The 20,703-nt window shown below is 32.3% G+C and overlaps 2 protein-coding genes across 4 annotated transcripts in view; both read left to right on the top strand.

Moving 5' to 3' along the window:
* wge (BAH domain and coiled-coil containing protein winged eye) overlaps positions 1–4,389 on the top strand; it is a 242,205-nt gene extending 237,816 nt beyond the window's left edge. Inside the window, exons 13-14 of the mRNA XM_085949795.1 lie at positions 710–874; positions 4,066–4,389. Coding sequence (XP_085805921.1) covers positions 710–874; positions 4,066–4,269 — 369 coding nt within the window. The 3' untranslated portion in view covers positions 4,270–4,389. The remainder of the gene's footprint in view (positions 1–709; positions 875–4,065) is intronic.
* A 10,544-nt stretch (positions 4,390–14,933) lies between these two features.
* LOC147070072 (uncharacterized) lies at positions 14,934–20,474 on the top strand. Of its 3 annotated transcripts, XR_015070971.1 has the most exons (4): positions 14,934–15,291; positions 16,788–17,643; positions 18,944–19,346; positions 19,865–20,472. XR_015070971.1 is itself a non-coding variant. In XM_085949669.1 (2 exons), the coding sequence occupies exons 1-2, from the start codon at positions 15,040–15,042 to the stop codon at positions 17,484–17,486; spliced, it is 951 nt and encodes a 316-aa protein (XP_085805795.1). In that variant the 5' UTR covers positions 14,934–15,039; the 3' UTR covers positions 17,487–18,230. The 3 variants fall into 3 exon arrangements, 1 of the variants encoding a protein (XP_085805795.1); XR_015070970.1 differs by having other exon boundaries at positions 18,944–20,474; XM_085949669.1 differs by lacking the exons at positions 18,944–19,346; positions 19,865–20,472 and having other exon boundaries at positions 16,788–18,230.
* The last annotated feature ends 229 nt before the right edge of the window (positions 20,475–20,703 follow it).

Raw genomic sequence — 20,703 nt, 5'->3', positions numbered from 1 at the left:
GTGGCTTATTTATAATGTCATCTTCCACATTATAAAAGTCTGTCACCAAAAGTTATTCTGTAATATATGAGGCGTCTAATTACAAAAAGCGACAGGTCCACAATTCGATATTTGCGGGAAACAACGTTTTTATGTTTCAAGCTTCAATTATTTGTTTTAACGTGAGATTATTTTTTCCATTGTATTCTATGTCGAAATTAGAACCAAATGGCAATTTGTTTCAGCCGATAAACCCTTAAATGTAATAAATATAGGCAAAATAAAATTGGACGTAGCGCTACTTGTACCTCACTTAAATTTTTTCCGCATAAGGAACACATTTCCGTGGCACTGTCGTGAGTTTACCAGATGCTACAGCATGAGAGACGCCATTTGCAATATTGAACGTTCCCTTATTGGTTGATTTAAACATGCGCGAAATCAACCAAGCTTTAAATAATATGAAACACGGACGTGGCGCTTTTAGTAATAAATCGAGACTTAAAATATTTTTTTTCGTAGGGTTTTGTTGCGTTTTGGAATTTATGGATCAATACATATTGTGTAAAATTATACAAAGAATAAAATGTGCATATTTTATTCTCAATTTTGACCAAATGTGGACTTATCGCTTTTTGGAATTAGACGCCTCATATAAAAAACATATATGTTCATGCAATTGTTGATTTTTAGTGTTTTATTTCAATTTGCAATTAAATTCTTTTTTCAGGTTGGGGACTCTGCTGTGTTCCTATCGACGGGTCGCCCCGACCGGCCATACATTGGCCAGGTGGAGTCCATGTGGGAAGGCTGGCAGGGTAATATGGCTGTTAAGGTGCGCTGGTACTACCACCCTGAGGAAACCATCGGCTGCCCCGGGAAACTCACATGCCCAGTGAGTATTCTGAACACTAGACCCTAAATATCAGGCGAAGTTATGAAAATTACATAGGTATTACAAACAATGTCTGCGTCAACGTTCCCTCTAATTTTTCTATTGTGTGTGCGGATCATCAACGCATCTGAGCAGTGACATGCGTACCTGGTGTGATAAATTTACACCCCCCCCCCCACAAACACATACATACAATTTTTCATTAAAAGGGTAAAAATAGGGTATTTATTAATTTCAGTGATTTTATATAATAATAACACTAACAATGATAATTTTGAAGTAAATAAAAAAAATAAGAAATAAAGAAAAAAATTCGATAATATTCGTTGATAAAATATATTAAATACTTAACTTGCACACATTTTGGTAGGTGTGCGTGTGCACACCTTACCCCCGTTTCAGACGGGACACCGGTGTCACGCTCGTATATAATAAGGAGGCCTTTGTATTCGAATAAAGGGGCCTTTGTATTATGTTTATGAACGCCCAGAGCTAATGAGTCAACGCATAATTTCGAGATATAAATTAGAACATAAAACTGGCTGCGGTCATAAAAAAATGTGTATCGGCGGCTTGAGAATGTAGCGGCCGACGGAAAAGTGTACTGGACACGCTTTGACTCATTAGCTCGGGGCATTCATAAACATAATACAAAGGCCTCCTTATTATATATGAGCGCGACACCGGTGTCCCGTCTGAAACAGGCCTTAGAGGGAAATTGGTCTGCGTCTATTGGTTTTTTTTTTCACTACTCATTTAGTGCTAACACCGCGACTAGCGCGTTTGGAATATTTGGCCATTAGATATAGTGTTATTTAAATGTGGTAATTAAAAGGTCAGCAGTGATTGTGTTTTAATCTGTACCAGGCAGAACATACGGACTCAACGATGTGTAATTATAATGGCCACCTGATGGGCAACGCACCAGTTGCGTTGGACGCAGTGAATGGGTTAACAGATCTTTTGTGGACAGTTGAATGAGCTGTTAGTCATTACACATTGTAGATTCATCTGTAACAAGCTTCATACTAATATCTCTAATAAAATCCCTGATCTGTCAAAAACCGCAAGCATTTGAATCAACAATTTTTGATTCACTCAGTCAATTAATTATTAAATGTGCATGCGTTGCCAAGATAACTTGACACTTGAATTTGTTATGAATGGACAGTATTAAGGGGGGACATGCTCGTCGAAGGTCAAAATTGAGTTTTTATTGTATTTTCAAACCATTATCCTGGACACTCCTTAAACGTTGTAGATAATCTATTTATATAATTTTGAAGCCTTATTATCCTTTATAGTTATTTTAAACATTTGATGACTGCATAAAGTATTTTTGTTACATAAAATAGTATTCTTTGAAACCTCTCGCTCTAATGTTTTAGAATATAGTCATATTTCGGTACATAACTGTGCAGTGGTGTTAAGATTTTTTACATTTATTAATTTTTAAACGCATTTATAAAACCATTAGTATAATTTATTACGAGATAATTTTTGTAAAATATTCACGATAAAAAATTATATTGATAATCTCTGTGATCCCAAATTTGACAAGAATTAGGCATTTTATTATTCAAAAAATCGGCAAGATTAACACATTTGAAGATGATTCTAAAGATATTTATTATAAGCTATATCTTCGACCATTCAAGTGTGATAAACATCTTATGAATAATGATTGCTTTATAATAATTATTGACCTAAGAATAAGGTAGTGTTTTTTTGAAATACACCATTTCTTTTGGCATTCCCCAGTGGTTAAGCTACAACATACGGCCGTAGCCGTAAATTGACAAACTATAATTAAAGTAGGGAGTAAAATTATGTTAACGCGCGTTTTTTAACATGTCCCTAACCGAATTTTTTTTTATTTTTTTTTAAACGGTACATGTTCAAACACGCGCGTCAATATCATTTTACTCCCTACTTCAATTATAGTTTGTTAATTTATGGCTACGGCCGTATGTTGTAGCTTAACCACTGGGGAATGCCAAAAAAAATGGCGTATTTCAAAAAAACACTACCTTATTTTTAGGTCAATAATTATTATAAAGCAATCATTATTCATAAGATGTTTATCACACTTGAATGGTCAAAGACATAGCTTATAATAAATATCTTTAGAATTATCTTCAAATGTGTTAATCTTGCCGATTTTTTGAATAATAAAATGCCTAATTCTTGTGAAATTTGGGATCACAGAGATTATCAATATAATTTTTTATCGTGAATATTTTACTTATGGTTTTATAAATGCGTTTAAAAATTAATAAATGTAAAAAATCTTAACACCACTGCACAGTTATGTACCGAAATATGACTATATTCTAAAACATTAGAGCGAGAGGTTTCAAAGAATACTATTTTATGTAACAAAAATACTTTATGCAGTCATCAAATGTTTAAAATAACTATAAAGGATAATAAGGCTTCAAAATTATATAAATAGATTATCTACAACGTTTAAGGAGTGTCCAGGATAATGGTTTGAAAATACAATAAAAACTCAATTTTGACCTTCGACGAGCATGTACCCCCTTAATCTATTAATCATTGTTATATTGACCATTTCGAACTTGAAATATGGTCGACTTAGTTCATCTCTGCTCTTTATTTAAAGCAAATGGACACCATACGGTGCCTCCAAGAATTCTTCTCGGTTGCCCGTTTTATTACATCTTCCCAGGTCACGCCAGCACAATGTAGCTCCACTGTATACATCATGTGGATGGTATGTAGTGGCCAGGGAACACAGAAATAATGGGACGTCCATTGTCTTTTGGGTGTGGTATTAACAAGGTATAATTCTCAAATGTAGAGAAATATGGATTAAATGCGTGTTAAAGAAGGTGTTATTTTCAATAGTTATATCTATATGCATTAAAGTGTGATATTAGTAATATTTAAGGACATCAGGGGGCTTCATATTTCAAGCATTTTATGGTCTGACAGTCATTAAGTCAACAACAAAATTCGGCTTCAAAATCTTAGTCTATGGTGACTGACTTTGCATTTCTAGTGGTAGTGGCTTTTCAAGAAGGCAGGTCAGGTTGAGATTTGAGGCATCCGTAGCACATGGCCGAGTCAAGTCCAACGTCGCCCCTCACTTTCGACTTGTACCGAAACTAAAATATTCACATCATAATGCAAATGTAGCTGTAACCATGTTTGCTTTTCTCTTCCAGGGTGGATTGTTTGAATCGCCGCACACGGATGAAAACGATGTCCAGACGATATCGCACCGCTGCGAAGTCTTGCCGCTTGCGCAGTACAAGAAGCGGCTCAGCGGCTCCGACAACAACGACACTTACTACTTGGCTGGACACTACGACCCCACCCACCAGACGCTCACCATGCAGCCCGACGTGCCCATTTCAAACTCCGACTAAACGCAACGAATCAGCGGCATTTTTGCGTAGCTCACAACAAGAGGTGATTTAGATTGACTGTACCTTAAAAGTGCGTACAAATTGAAGGAAACGGGCGAAAGAAAAAGACATGTCGTTGCGAACAGCAAAATTTGCATCAATTAGTTCAACATTTTATACTATAATATTATTATCATATCAGTTACCATGGCAACAAACAGTTTGACAACTCTGTATAAAATATCACATCATCTGTACTTTTACTGTGTCACATCCTCCTTATAATTTATACTACTAGTATACTATTATTTATGTTGTGGAATTTGGCAGTTTTTAAACTTAACCTATTATGGCATCTGTATTTGCTTAGTGAAATAAAGAATTCACTACAAAATTACGTGACTTTTGGCATCTCTTGTTCACTGTTTCACTTATTAGAATTTAACACATTATTAATATAAAATGTTATGTAATTAGAAGCCATTTCATCTGATGCACTGTTTCTCAATTATTGTATATAAATTAATGAAAACTTTAATATTTTAAATATACTAAAAGTTTTTTATTGTAAAATGAACCTCTCAAATATTGATAAAAAGTCTAAAATGCATGTGTGTATGTACTAAGTATCTAAATTTATATATTTTTATGACAAATCTTTAATGGGTATGTTTTTTTTAGAATGCAATATATTTTCACAAAAGAATTAGTGTTTGTATGTACTATTAATAGTCTGTATGGTGAACTTAAAAGAAGATTTACTTAAAATGTAGATTACATATAATATGTATACATATACTTAAAATACAGTGTGGTATTATATTTTAGAGGGGAGATTTCTTTCGTGTATACAGTTAGTTGTAAGAACTTTAAAACTAAGAGAGATTATATACCGATAGTTGATTATATTACTTAGAATATTATGTAGGTATATTTTTACTGTAACGATTATTAATTCGAATATTCCGAGTCATGTAAATTATATTGTAAAAATTAATAAAAATGCCAGGCACTACATAATTTTAGCATCATAGATGCTTGGTGTAACATATCTGTACCTCAGAGTCAGCGTGTCTTAATTCCAGTGGCGAAGGGTGGAGGTAGGCTGTTAAGATTCGCTATAAATAGTGCACACTAAACTTTTTTAGTCATATGTATTTGTTTTTTATGAACTAAGACTACGATTTATGGACGGTGTTAGTTAGTTTTTAAAAATCAATTAAACCATGCCTAAACGAAACCATAATAGTTCTGGTCTAATTTGGGCAATACGAAAAAATTGTGCACACTTTTTCATTCATAGTTATTTGTTTTCGTTGGATTAAAAATACATATTACATATATTGTTGGTTATTTTTTTAAATTTATTAAGCCCTGCCTAAACCAAACCTTAATAAATAAAAAATATTATTCTATTTATAAAATATTCAAAGTTATGTATGATTTAATTGTACGAGGGTGGGTCAATAATTCCTTAGAAAAAAGCATTAAAACAGTTTTTATTTTTGTATTTTTTTTTATTTCTCAACATAATCTCCTTGGAGCTCAATACACTTGGTTAGACGTTTCTCAATTTTTTTTAAACCGTCAGAAAAATAAGTTTTCGGAAGGTCCTCAAAATAAGCATTTGTCCGATCGATGACTTCTTCATTTGAAAAAAAACGTTGTCCACTTAGCCATTTTTTTAAGTTTGGGAAAAGGAAAAAGTCACTGGGGGCTAAATCTGGCGAATACGGTGGGTGGTCGACCAATTCGAACTTCAATTCTTCAATTTTAGCCATTGATCATAAACATGTGTGAACACGGGCATTGTCCTGATGAAAGAGGATTTTTTTCCTGTTTAAATGAGGCCGTTTTTTTTCAATTTCGTTTTTTAGCTGGTCCAATAAAAATGCATAATAATCCCCTGTTATTGTTTTTCCTTTTTCCAAATAGTCAACGAAAATAATTCCACGTGCATCCCAAAATACAGTAGCCATAACCTTACCAGCTGATTTTACGGTTTTCGCCTTCTTTGGACATGGTTCGCCTTTCGCAATCCACTGCTTTGACTGTTTTTTCGTCTCGGGAGTATAGTGGTGTATCCATGTTTCATCTACAGTCACAAAGCGACGAAAAAATTCATCCGGATTGCGTTGCATGAGCGACAACAGGGCTTTAGAGGCCACCAACCTATTGCGTTTATTGTCGACTGTGAGCAAACGCGGCACCCATCTTGCAGAAATATTTTTCATGCCCAATTTGTCATGTAAAATAGAAATGACGCTACCTTTTGAGATCCCTGTAACCTCAATTATCTCACTCAACTTTAATCTTCGGTCACTTAACACCATATCGTGGATTTTATTGATCATTTCTGGTGTAGTCACCTCTACAGGACGTCCTGAGCGTGGTTCATCCTTTGTTGATGTACGACCACGTTTAAATTCATTTAACCAGTTATAAATAGTTGCAAGTGAAGGAGCAGATATGCCGTGAACTAAATCCAACTCATTTTTTATTTCCTTTGCTGTTAACCCTTTTATATTAAAATGTTTAATAACAGCTCTAAACTCAATTTTCTCCATTTTTGTAAACAAGCAATTTTTTTTTTAAATGTACGAAAATAAAAAACAACAACCCGACCAATCTGATTGAAACTTCGCAGCATACTGAATCGGTAGTGCCGCTGCATGAAAACAAACCGCTTACAGTACTAGTCGCGCCACCTGTCGGCTTTTCTAAGGACTTATTGACCCACCCTCGTATAATGTTAGATATTTTATAGGTAGACATGTATTTTTTGACTATTATCTATTATGGCTTGGTTTCTCAGGGTTTAATTAAATTTTAAAAACTAACCAACACTATCATTAAAATGTAGTCTTATTTCAATGAAAACAAATATGTATGTCTGAAAAAGTTTAATGTGCACTGTTTATGGCGGATCTTAACAGCCTACCTCCACCCTTCGCCACTGCTTAATTCTAACTTTGCCGAAAATGAGTTACATAGGTACAGATTTTATAAGTACCTAAATTATTTTACCTTTTATAACTAACTCACCTTTTAGGTGTACTTATAACTAACTCACCTTTTAGGTGTACATATTTATAACAGAAAACTGAAATTTCTGTGCGTAAATTATTTTCATTTCAATTAATTTTTGGGATTAGTTAATCGATTAACAATTAAGCAATTAGTTAATCGGTGTAATTAACGTAAGAATTGGTGTAATTTTCCGCTTTATCTTATATTATATTTATTATATTATACTCATTATATTCTGATTATCCGCTTTCGGCAGATCAACAGTAAGTAATACTTCTCAGGTGCAGATATTAATTCTTTTGTTGTGGAAAATATACACAACAACTACGCCCTTTTGACCAAACGAAGCCATTGTTACATTAGTGTTTAATTGGCTGACGACAGGTCCTAAAATTATATTTTATTTTGCAATTAGATTTTGAGTGCTTCGTTGTAATTAAGGAATGATAAAATGCAGGACATAGTTTTTGTCTATGCAACAAGCAGCACTTACTAATTCATGATTCTTATTAGGGGTTGCCCATTTCTGACGTCTCAACCAGAAGGGTGGGGGGGGGGTCTATTACAATGTGACGACTTTATGCGACGGAGTTAGAGGGGGGGAAATATTCTGTAAAAAGTTATTGCGAATGGGAGGGCTTAAGTAATTTTGACCGGGGGTAGATGATGTCGTGGCAATGAGTGTGACGTGTGATATCATTTGTGGACGACCCCGTACGTAGCGCTGAAAATGTTATATTTATCATAAAAATAAACATCATACCAACACATGTGATATATCTGTATACCTAATTATTAAAAAAAACATAGTTTGTCTTTTGTCTTTTTGTTTCTAAGAATTCTCATTTTATTTTGTAGAACTTAACATCTATCAAATATGTTTAATCGTAAGTTTGATGTTGTGTAGAGATTTATTGTGGTTGATGTCTTTTGTATATACATATTACATATGTAATTGTCAAATATTTGTAACATACTTGTCCCTAAAACTTACATTATATTTCAATTGACGAAACTAAATAACTACATAAGTAATTTTCGAGCCATTGTTTTTTTTTTTATTTCACACATTGGATAACCATTAGCATATTCAGCTCAACAAGTTAATAATTGAGGTACTGTTGAATTCATTAGCATAAATTAAACAATACTTCAATTGATTAATAAGATTATTCCTTCTATTTAATCTGTATATATGTAATTACCAATTAATATATTTAATAATTTTAACACGCATTGAAAAAATGTTATGTTTTTGTACTTATAATTATAATGTCCGACCATTAAATACTGTATAATTATTAATTTCTGCTTATAGTTTGACCGATTTTGTAAATATTAATTTACCTATTATAAATTAGGTACATAATAATATGGCTTACCCTAATTGAATTACCAGTTTCAATTCGGATAATAAAATTTAAGATATAATTAATAGTACCATGATTTCAAATCACACATATTTACAACATTGTCATTCGAAGTGTAAACAAAAATTTATAAAACTTATTGAATCTTAAGCCTCATATACAAACTGATGCAGTAAAACAATTCATGCCATGTAGTGTGTGTACAAAGCTTAATTATTTTTTTTATATCCCACTGTTGTAATTTAATCAACCATCTTTATATTGTTAAAGAAAATGTACATAATTTATTGTAAATAATACCAGTAAAGTATACTTCATGAGTAACATCTCAATAACAATGACGGAAGAACCTATTAATATTATTGTTAAGAAGTGTGTGTGTAATTCAATAGATTATTATTCTAAATAATACTTATATAAATTGATATTCGAGGTTTTATGTTTAATTATTCTTGGGATACGAATCATTATTATAAAAAAAAACAGATGTCTCTGATGGGATCCTTGATAAATTGAATATTATTCTACTTTGAATATATAATATTTATAACTAATGTGTGTTGTCACTGTTTAAAATTAAGATTGTTTTTGGCATAAAGAGATCTACATCAAGGCACGGAATGAATATATTAACTTAGTCCCACTGTTACAGATTTGTTACTAATTGCAATCTTTGAAGATTTTTGTACTGGACGACTTCTTCGTGTGTGTTGGAATGAGCGCTAAAGTGACTATTGTTATTGTTGCTATTGTCGACTGCGCTTATATCAAGCCTAATCCATCGCTTTCTCTTGCTCGGCACTCCCCTGTCTGTGTCTTGTTTTGTGCCAAAACTTTTAAACCTCGCGATTATGTTGTATGTTTATAGAAGACATGACAAACATATACCACGGATATGAATGGGGAAATTAATCAAAAAAAGTTGTAAGCTATTTTACAAAGACATCCATCTATGTATCAAGATTCAAAAAATGTTGAAAATTCTTTACAGAGTTTTAACAGATGTATTGCTAAACTGAGGTGTTGTGAGATTGCTCTTTGGACATTCCTGCCACAAAATTACGTGTTTATAACATTGATTACACCACGGTACACTATGTATAGATACTTGAAGATGGTAGAGGCGATAGCTTCCACATTCCACGTTGAATACTGTCAACATTTTTTACTGACAAATATTGCATGTTGGCATGTGACTAACTTTTTATATTATCATTCTGTGCTTTCACTGATTTGTTTATGGCACTCTAAATTTATTATAAATTATAATTATAAAAAAAAAACAAATTGAATTTAAACATCAGGGTTTTGCTTAGATTTATTAGTCATAGATAATCTGGTCAACATTGAGAAATTTATTAATTAGACAAAAATAATAATAATATATTTTCAATCAAAAATTAACCACAACAAAAAATAAATATTATAATTAAAAGTTATTATTGTATGTACTTGCAACATTGTTGCATTATAATAAATATGTTGTCATCTTTAAATTTTTGGATCTATTTGAAAAATTGATCACACTCTACGTATGTATACTAATTAATTATATTTAATAAGTGACTCTATTTTTAGGAATACAATATTTTATTATAAGATTTAATTTTAAGATAGTATTTACTGGATAGTTTTTTTAATTTATACATGATTTCTATTATCTCATATATGGTGCTAGGATTTATTTTAAATATTTTTACGAAACTCACTGATTTTAGGGTTTTTACTTTTTTTATTATCGCCTTTATATTTTATTCTTTGATGTTTATACTGTTGATTCTTAATACTATTCGCAAACGTTTGTTTATAATCATAACTAATTATAAGAATAGACAAACACGTGTACAAATAAAATAAATTATATTTCCCCGAGAGACCTCCGCTTGTAGGGGAAATATTTCTTCTCACCTTCGACTCTTTCATATTGAAAAAGGAATTGCAATTTAGCATACTTACCGATGTGTGACTACAAATAATTTTTATTTTGTCTGATTTAACATTTTGACATTTGAGACCACATCTCCGCTAGAATGACATAATATATTTTTAAAAAATTGAGTTGCGTATGAAATCTTAGTAAATGTGACCAATCGCCACATTTTTTCTGTCCGCTGAAAGCTCTATCTACTTCTCTTGTTGCAAGGATTTTTCGTCTCTTTCTCCACAGGGACAAATTTTACGGCACAGTTTTCCTGATCCGCTTTTATAAAATAAAATAAAAATTACGTATTGCAACTTATTTTTACTGACAAGTCATTTTCACACATGGAAACTTATTACAATTTTTACTAGACTCTATTAGTCGGTGATGAGCAACCTGCGAGATGATTTTCTGTGACCCACCACGGATGATGCAATAATTATGCGTTTCAAATCGTAATCACCATAATTTTGCATTTCCTTACTGTATATTTCTTGGGAATACTATAATTTTTAAAACATGCGTAGAAATCAGATTTGTAAAAAAAATTGTACGCAAAAGTAATTTTTTAATGTTAAAAGAAAGTTTCTTTTGATGTCGTCATCTCATTTTTGGACGGATCAAAGGGGTCGAAGAATGAATAAGATTTTATTGTTTTGTTAAATTATCAGTTTGGATAATAATTATTTGAAAAATATAAATGTAGGTACTTACATTAATGCTGCCCCCAAAAACTTTTTGATATTTGATTTGACCATCTTGTAAAGAAAGGTTGCCCATCACTGCTCAAGATGAAACATTGGCCACTTTTCAACCATTAACAGGTATTATTATTAATTTTAAAAACAAGATAATGATATTCCCAGTTGATTTACATGGTTATTCATGTATCAGTCTTTTTATGTAAACTGTTTATTTATTTTGTTCCAGCTAAGTATTATTAATAACTCCATATTATTGATTTCCCCATTCAATGTTGCCACATTTTTTTGGTCCGTGTTCTCAAATTTCATAATGGTATTATAAATGATACTTAATTACATTTTGATTTTTTTACGATGCTATGAATGATATACTTTAGTGTAAACTGTATTTATAAAAAAATGTATGTTTAAAAATTAGATCAGTTTACAAAGGTGTGATATATTCACAAAAATTTAAATCTTGGGCCTAACATTTTATAATACTAGACTCATGTTGATTGAATTGAATGGTAAAATAGTTTGTATGTCTACCAATCTAATTTTTTTAATACACTATTAAGTTTGTAGTATGTAAACACCTCTCTAATGCTTTTACTGAGCTTTTATTTACATATTTCCACAGTTTTTTTTATATGGGTTTTGTAGAAAGTTAATTATTCTTACAATACTAGACTGTCATTTTACCATCATATTACATATTACCTATTTTGTTCTCCCAAGATGGTTATATCACAGTGCAATATGAGTAATTATTGTATCGTTTCTTTATTATTGTGACATACCGAATACTTGTAATAATTAATATGTACAAACGGAGATTTTGTTGTGTCCGTGGGCGCAGTTCTGTTATAATTCGTTGATTGATGAGGACATTTCTGTTGGTTTGAATTGTCAAGATATAACTTGACATGCTAACATTTTAATGAATAGGGTACAAAATAATTTCATTCAATTTTAAACAGATGGTGTCTTTGATATTATAGTAAAATTATTACTATATCGTCAATATCGTTAATTATTAGGCATTGTATCTGTAAGTATAATTATTATTTATAACTTATATTAATTGTGTGATCATAACAGTGTGATTATGTAATTTTAGCGTAAGAAATATAAAGTTATTATAAAGTATATGTAATGTAAAAAAAAATGTGGTGGAAATCAAACGAATGGAGCAATGATGAAAATGCAACGTGTGAGTTTTTGATAATTTTTATAGGAAAAAGATTATGTATCGATAAACAAAAGATGGCGTCTTAAAAATGGAGCTTAAATTTCAAAATTATTAAGATATTTTTTAGTGTTTCCAAAAAAATTACGGAACCAATGTAATATTATGACAGATGAAATTGCCTGCTCATAAAATGTAATATCTGTGTAATATTTTTATTCACAATAAAGAACAATAACAGTTTACTTTGAGCAAGATTTTTAATAGCTATTAATACTGTGAATAAGAAATTTAATTGAAACATTCACAATATCAACGTTACTGCCAAAATGCTTGATTTTGAAGCAGGGTTTTAAAAATATTTAATATCCAACGTCTGGGAATAGACACGTTCTGTTTATGATTCATTTCAGTTGAAAAAATATAGATTTTACTTAATCTCGTATAATGTGTCAAAATATATTTATATATAAGTCACAGAAATTTAAATTGTGATTTATATTAGGTTTTTTTATGGTATTGGACTGTCAATTGAAATTGGATTGTGAATTTATTATTATTTTTTGCATTGTTTTACGTATCTACACACCATTACGTTTATAAATTGATTGGTGTATTTCATGTATAATTAATTAATTAAAATGATAATACCAGTCAGTATTCTTACCAATTTATAGCACATTATTTACTATCGGTATGCATTTGCCATTTTAAAGGTAAAACTCAATAAGTGAGATTGATATTATAACGAAAACAGTGACATTACTTTCATTGACTCTTTATACCTATATAACACTGTGGCTGTCTAAACGGAAATGGTATAATCTTATGATTCTTCGCTTTGCTAGATATATTATTAACATGTCACTCTTTGCAGTAAATATAAATAAATTCACTTAGCAAGTTTTACCTGTAAACTGACAATTATTTTGGTACTTATTGAATTTTATTGAATAATAAAGTGCATTTTTTGTAAATGTGCTTGTGATTTTATGGAATATCTCCAGTGACAACCAGCCTAAATGACTATATCGTAGGAATTATGAAATATTTTGATAAAAGTGAAGGAACGTATCTGTCAATTAAAATACAGAGAAGGACAATGTTTTGTAATAGGGAGGTTTTGTACAGATATTTAGATTTTTAAGAATGTATATCATTAAAATGTGCAGTGTTTAAAATGATAACACTAAATTAAAAATATTTTTGTTAGCTAGATTAGACAGCCATATAGAGTAGTACTTTATATATTATAGAATATACATAAAATACATACGCTTAAATAAAATATTTTCTCTGGCATATCTACTGACTTTTATTTTCCAAATTCTGTTCCCTATCATCCCCAACTATAATAATCAATCCTAACAGTTATACAGCTCTGATCAATGCCAAAAGACATCAGGTTTTGATGTGAAGTTACCGTGACCTGTCACCAGTTGCGTACCTACACAGAAAAATGGTTTGGGGGTAGTCCATTTTGAAAAATAATCCATATTTATGTATTTTTAAGGTGGCGGGGTTAACAAAATCTAGCAGATGCCACTGACTACATATTTACCCATAGATTCTATTCACTTCAATCGCACTAATTTTACCCTTTTCAATGTACATTCCCTTACTCAGACACTCTGCACTCTGATTCAAGCAATAAATACCTGGCCTGCATGTTTAACTAAGGGTGTTCACCTATGAATGCGAACTGTTGCATCTACAATTGGTTATCAATTATTGCGCGTTGCTTAACACTCATAATTATTAGGGTTGTCAGTGTCCATTTGTGTTGACCTAGAAAAACACAGGAAGACTTGTGAGTGACTGTGATGTGATTCCTGGAGGCGTCCCATGATGTCCATATAGGACTAGGTTCTCTAACTGAGGAGTGGACATGGAACAAGAACATTTCAATATATTATAAAACTTTTACTGTAGACTTCTCGCTGATGGGTTGGTCTATAAAGTGGAGTTTATCCGAAAATTATTTTTACAAGGAATAAGTACCTAGGTACCTAAGTTCTTCAATTGTTTCGGATATTTTTATGAGGTTCTTAGCCAATAATTGTTGAACCTGTTGGCATGCTTTGAATCTTCCTATACATTTTACTAAAATTTCATCATAATATAATGCTAATCGGCGAATTCAATTAATTCCTAACCTAACCTAACCCAACCCAATCTAACCGGCGAATTCAATTAATTCCATTTTTCAAAATTGTGGTATATACTTTTTAATAGTACGCGGACCAAAATGTACTATAATTATAGTTTGGCAACACGCGCCCACTGACAGATGGCAGCTCGCGATGGCGTAGAACCAGTAAAAAGACCCGTAAATTTTACTGGAAAGCAGTTTTTTTGGGAGAATTGTTTGATCAAGAATCAAGAAAAGCAAATTATTTATGCAATAATTTAATAAATTATTCAGAAAATTGTATTAATGGCAGCACTGTATGTTTTGATTTCAATAATTTTGACGTTTATGAAATGTCACATCAGTCATGTCATAATAATGTCAGAATGTCAACATTATAATCGATAAAAAATGATGGTATCATAACATAATACTGAAATCACAACAAAACACGAGACTCTAAAATGGATATAAAAGTAGAGGCAGACGGTGGAGAATACGTTAAGGAGGTGCCAGTTGTCAATTTTTCCAACACCATAAATTATGCCGAAATCTCGAGGACTAAGCATAATATTATAAAGGAGGACCTATTTTGCAAATACGATGATGTTATGACTTTTGAAAGGAACTCTTTTGATTTGAAACTAACTAATAAACAAGAAAATGAATTAAAAATACAGGAAAATTCCAACATACAACATAATCTCTATTCTCAGGTACCAGCTGTGAAAAAAAGATTTGACTAATTATTGTATAAGATTTAATTAGCTACTTGAGAAGGCCACCCGGAGTTGTATAGCAAAAGATGATGATGAATATGGGAAAATAGGTATGGGCTTTCGCCTTGTGGGTTAACGATACAGACTTTTTGGAAGAATAATTGTTAACCTAACAACTGTTCTTTAACTATGCTTTAAATGCAAACACACGTTGGTACCTAATTGATTTCCCAGAACATCAATAAAAGTATTCAAAACAATGCAATTACCACAATAATATTTCTATATAAACCTGTGCATAAGGCGCCTTTTATCCGGGGGGTCCGGGTTTGATCTCTTTGAAGTTACAATATATTTATATGATTTTCTCAAAGCCTGGGTGTTTGTTACTGTTTCACTTCTATTACTACACTACTGTCATTTTGCCTCGTGGCCTGTTGTACTCCTAAAAAGATATATGTATATTAAACGTTTACAGATTACAATCATGCTAACAGGAAATGAGTCATTCATAAAAGTATAATAATAATAGTGGATCACCTAGCGCAGTGGTTCTTAACCGGTGCACCGCGAAGCACTGGTGCACCGCCAGCTTGTTGCAAGTGCACCGCGAAAAAAATGATAAAAGCAGAAAAATCCGCAAAATAAAACTGAAAAAGTCCTTCGTGAAATTATAAAAACTGACGAAAGATCTAATGTGATTTCGATTTTGAACCATTTAAAATATCATGGATGTTTTGTGTAGGAATTTATACTCCGTCAATGGTAGGCTAATTTAAAGGATTTTTTACCCTCGCAAAGACAAGAAACCCTTATATTATATCTACGCACTGTTTTTGACACAGGGAATCTCTACTTTCGAAAACATTACCAGCAGCATTTTCAACATCATATTTGTGTGAGCTCGGTTTCTCAACAATAACTAATATAAAAACTATAAAACGAGAAAGTCTTACGAATTTAGACGAACAATTGAGGGTAGCTATATCAAATATTCGACCTAATATTTCTGAAATCTGCAAAATCCAAAAAGCTCGAGAAGCTCAGGTATCACATTAATTGATTTTCACATCAAATAAATTCCATTTTGTTAACGGTAATTTGAGTTACAGTTTTTCCATATATGTATAAGTATATCGTTTCTTTAATTATTCTTTTCTTTGACTGTTATGTTATCTGTTTAATTTGTAATAAAAGTTATGTCCGCATATTTTTCTTTGTTTTCTGACCGTTTGATTTTGGTGCACTGAAATTTTTTCTTGTAATCAAAAGTGCACCATGACTTCGAAAAGGTTAAGAACCACTGACCTACCGGCTCTCAATAAGTTTAATTCATGGAGAAAATTTAATTTAGCTGTGTATTAAAAGTATTATCCCCACCATATACTGCGAATTTAATCGTTGGAAGTGCGAAGACGGTGATAAAACATAGAGAAGTATTTTTTTTTATGTATTTTAACATTTATTTCATTATTGTGTTTATAAATTTTCAGATGCCATCACTGTCTCATGAAATTAAAGCAGTAATAACAAAGATGAAAGACCACGACATTTACAGCAACTATTACAGTACTGCTACAAATGATAGCCGCGCTAAACCATTTGCATGCGATGCCTGCGAGTTCCGCTGCAAATTGGCGAACCAATTGACTCGTCACAGAGTCATCCACTCGGACGCGAAACCTTTTGCATGTCACAAATGTGACTTTGTATGCAAGAGATCCAGCAACCTTCAGCAGCACTACTCCGTCCACTCGCAAGGCAAACCATTCGCTTGCGGCCAGTGTAATTTCAAGTGCAAACAAGTCGGAGCGTTGCGCAAACACGTGTTCACCCACACGAATCTCAAACCGTTTGAATGCGATGACTGTAGTTTTAAGTGCAACAAGTTTGATAATCTTGAGCAGCATAAATTGACACATTCCGATTTGAAGCCCTTTAAGTGTGGGCTGTGTTCGTTTGCGTGTAAGCGGACGAGTGATTTGCGAAAACACGCGTTGACGCATGCTGACGTTAAGCCCCACGCGTGCGACGAATGTTCATTTAGGACTAAACGCTTGGACGATTTAAAGCGGCACAAAATTATTCATATGGGTGACGAAAAAATTTATTGTCAAATTTGCAGTTTCTCGTGTAGCGGTGTTAGAAATATGACCAGACATAAAAATAGGCACAAAACTGAATGTATTTGAATCTGAAGCAGTCTCAAGAAGAACTTGTGTTAAAGATTTTTTGGCTACCATTTTGGTATTTCATGGGTGTCCATTTGAAAAATGTCAAGTTTAACTTTGAATTAGTTTTCAGCACCATAAAAAACATGTCGACAATGAAAATCAATCAAATCAGATGGTAATAATTTATATAAAATCGAATTTTTCTGTGCTATTGGAATCTAGGTAAATTTTGAAGCAACATAATATCTTAAAAATAATTCAAATAAGTGCACATTATTTTAACAATGCCGCTTGACTATTATGTTATGAACAATGAATGATATTGAAAATCTTTTCTATAAGATGATACCCAAACATTGAAAGTGAAGCTGAAAAAAATAATAAGACTAATGATTAAATTAGCGACAAGTAATTCCACTTTGTAGATTAATATTTATGTACCGACATCTGTCACTTGTTACCAATTGATCGTATTATTTTATTAATTTCTTTATGTCATAAAATAAATGTTGCTTGAACTGTATGTATGAGGGTGGTCTGTAAAATAAGGTCTCCAATTTTTTTCACAAAGAAAAACACGTTTATTTGCAATGAATTATACATTGCTGGAAAGCCTGGACTTTCTACTATTTTTCTACATAATCCCCATTGCGATCGATGCAGTTTTGCATGCGGTGTATTTTTCGTATACCTGTGTCATAGAACTCTCCCACCGTGGCGTTCAACCTCTTCTTTCAACTCCTCGTCGGTCCTGACATTTGTCCCACCCATGTGACTTCAATGCAGGAAAGAGATTTGGTGCTAGGTCCGGGCTGTGTGATGTTATCCCATCCAAATTGGTTGATGAGGTCGCTTCAACTTATTGCCGTTGGTGATCTTCGGTGAGGTTTTTGGGAACCCACCTTAATGCAAATGTTCTGTCAAATTCTTGTCAATAGTAGTCTTACTGACATCAGGGATCAATTTGCACAGCTTCCGAATTGTCACCCGTCGATCTTCAAGCATTACCACAGAGTGGAGGTTTGTGTTAACAGAATTTGTTTTTACGAGAAATGGATGTCAGCCAATTGCTCAACCTATTAGGCCCATACTCTTACTGAGACACAAATTTACTCACACTTATTTCAAGATATTTTTCAATTATAATTTTGTTTATAAATAATTAATAATTAAAGTACGCATTTTATGTTTTATTGGAAGTCCGATGTCCTAATTTATTTTAAGTAATATAATAATATTATGTATGGTTAAAAATTATAATGAAGGAATATGTATAAGTAGCTCGCCAGACAATTTCAATTTCTGAAAATAGCTCACATCCTTATTGAATTTGGAGACCACTGGTATAGATCCACCAACTTGAAAACACTACACAAAGTTGTGAAGAAAAACAAGCAAAATTTATTTGTCACTAAAAGTAAATTCTAGTCCAAAATAACAAAGATCAGCTAATCTTGAAAAATTATTCTCTTCAGAAGATCTTCTTCTTCCATGGCGCTACATCCCGGGGTGGGATTTGGCCTCCTCCACAACCGCTCTCCACTCACTCCGGTCTCTCGCCACACTTCTCCAGTTACCGGGTCTTCCTATATGAAGCCAGTCCACTTCTACGGCGTCAGCCCATCTCCTCAGAAGATAAAGTTTATTAAAATCATAGATTACGTAGAGAATTACATGGAGAATTAATATTATATAGGTCCACGATAATAACAACAAAATAACTGAGAAAATGTATGTACATAATGTATAAACTAATATTTATAAAAAATTTGATATTAATATACTAGGGCAGGGATGGCGAACCTATGGCACGCGAGATGATTTTGCATGGCATGCGAATGCTTCATTTTGAAGAGAAAAGAAATTACTATTTTATATGTAAGTGTTCTTTTACATATAATATTAAAAAATAATGATGACATAGCCATGCGTATTTTCTTCGGTTTTTCATATTATGTTTACCAATCTATTCGCAAACGGAAACAACGAAATTCATGCATAAATGACAAATCATATTGTATAAAGCAGGCAAATCTTTTTCAAGAATAATCATTACGTTTATGTGAATATACAATTTCATAGGTCGGTCCTTAGGATCGGGCAATAAAAAATGATAATATTCAACCAACAAACCTTGTGAAATTAATTATCGGCAATCATTCAAATATAATACTTAACTGCTTTTTTGCTTCAAACATAATTTCTAAAAATGGAAAACCGTTCAGTGATGGAGAATATAATATGAGAGAAGTGTGGTTTAAATACTTCCACGATCTCTTTGAGAAACAAGGAAAAATTATTCAAAGAGTAATAAATATGCCTTCGGCTAGAAATCAGTGAAAGATAAAATTTTAGTAACTCAATTGTAATTTCAATATATTAATTATCTCCTCCAGTCTCCTAGATAGCTCAAGAATACCCAAACCAGCGACGGCGTTACCTCTTTGGATGTCTATGCTTATTCGCCGTCTCAGGTACTCAGTTGAACGGCACTTTTATCAGTCAAACGATGACCGAACCAAAATCAAAGACAAGGTCTTGAACCCCAGGGGACAGACGATATAATTTGGTGACAGTCAGTCGTAATTCGGAAAATCAGAAAGGAGCAAGCATGCATGAAATAAGGAACCTGCGGCCCATCATGTCATTTATTGTGGCTCACTGATCACCTAAAATATTTATTAGGAAAAAAATCCTAACATATCCTAATACATAATGACATGGACTAAGTTTTCAGTGATACATGGTAAAATGCTTTCATCCATTAATTCTGTGTGCGAAAGGAAGTCTAAAACAACCACTCTTCAGAGCTAAAGGAAGATGGAATTTTGGATAACTCTATGTAGGAACTCCTTCCTATGTTACTGTGTGGAATTTAGTGGCATTGATTCGACTCGTCCACATACTAATGTGCACATGATATAATTAGACACATTCGACTCATTTTTAATCCTTTTCGAAATAACATTTATAATATAAGAAGTAAGGAAAATAAGAATGACCCATAAAAAATAAAAGAAATAAAAAAATCAATTGTTTTATTATAAAATACATAAATTTAAACAAGATAATTTTGACAGCCTGAATATTTTGGTTGTTTCTATATTAGAATATTAGTTACATTAATGGCGAAGAGTGGAGGTAGGCTGTGGAGATATGATATAGTACCTACTCTTCTGCAACATCTTGGCTACGCTTCTAGGCGCTGTTGTCTACTAAATGGGAGGAGCTTGTT

The sequence above is a fragment of the Rhyacophila brunnea genome, unplaced genomic scaffold, assembly GCF_057557595.1.
Source record: "Rhyacophila brunnea isolate RB1 unplaced genomic scaffold, BYU_Rbru_1.0 scaffold_22, whole genome shotgun sequence".
NCBI classification, from domain to species: domain Eukaryota; kingdom Metazoa; phylum Arthropoda; class Insecta; order Trichoptera; family Rhyacophilidae; genus Rhyacophila; species Rhyacophila brunnea.
This window is presented reverse-complemented; position numbering and strand designations above follow the sequence as displayed.